Here is a 529-nt window from a genome sequence, read left to right as displayed (position 1 = left end):
GAATTCCCCGCCGTGTCCCCCGCGTCCCCGGCGGTGGAAGGTGCGGGGCGGGGCGCGGCTGACGCAACCGGGCGCGGGGTTGGCTCAGGGAGCGCGGTGATGCAGCTGCTGATGCAGTTCCTGCCGGGGCAGCGCCGGGCGGACATGGCGGGCGAGGTGCTGGGGCGGACGGCGGCGATGGCGCTCGGTGAGACCCGGCCGGGCCCGGCATCCCCCCGCCTGTCGCATCTTCACCCATCCCCGGCATCTCCCGCATCCCCACGGTCCCGTGACGGAGCAGCCCCCGGCCGGCCGGGCCCTGGAGCCCGGGCCCTCTCCCTTGCGCTGTTCCCGGCCGGGAGCGAGCCGAGCGCTGCTCTGCGCCCTGGCTGCTCCCCCCGGCCCCATCTCCCTGCCTCCCTACCTCCCTACCTCCCTGCCTCCCTACCTCCCTGCCTCCCTACCTCCCTACCTCCCTGCCTCCCTGCCTCCCTGCCTCCCCTCTCCCTACCTCCCTGCCTCCCTACCTCCCTGCCTCCCTACCTCCCTG

The 529-nt window shown here is 75.0% G+C and overlaps 1 protein-coding gene across 2 annotated transcripts in view; it reads left to right on the top strand.

The window, feature by feature from the left end:
- Positions 1 to 111: 111 nt before the first annotated feature.
- Positions 112 to 529, top strand: part of NARS (asparaginyl-tRNA synthetase) — a 7,540-nt gene continuing 7,122 nt past the window's right edge. The window contains exon 1 of one of the 2 annotated variants that reach the window (XM_027669991.1): positions 112 to 187. In XM_027669991.1, the coding sequence (XP_027525792.1) occupies positions 112 to 187 (76 nt within the window). The remainder of the gene's footprint in view (positions 188 to 529) is intronic. The other variant, XM_027669992.1, reaches the window with a different exon arrangement.

Source organism: Corapipo altera, unplaced genomic scaffold (genome assembly GCF_003945725.1).
Source record: "Corapipo altera isolate COAL_440 unplaced genomic scaffold, ASM394572v1 225, whole genome shotgun sequence".
NCBI lineage: Eukaryota > Metazoa > Chordata > Aves > Passeriformes > Pipridae > Corapipo > Corapipo altera.
Note: the sequence above shows the minus strand (reverse complement) of the source record. Positions and strands in the feature narration are given on the sequence as shown.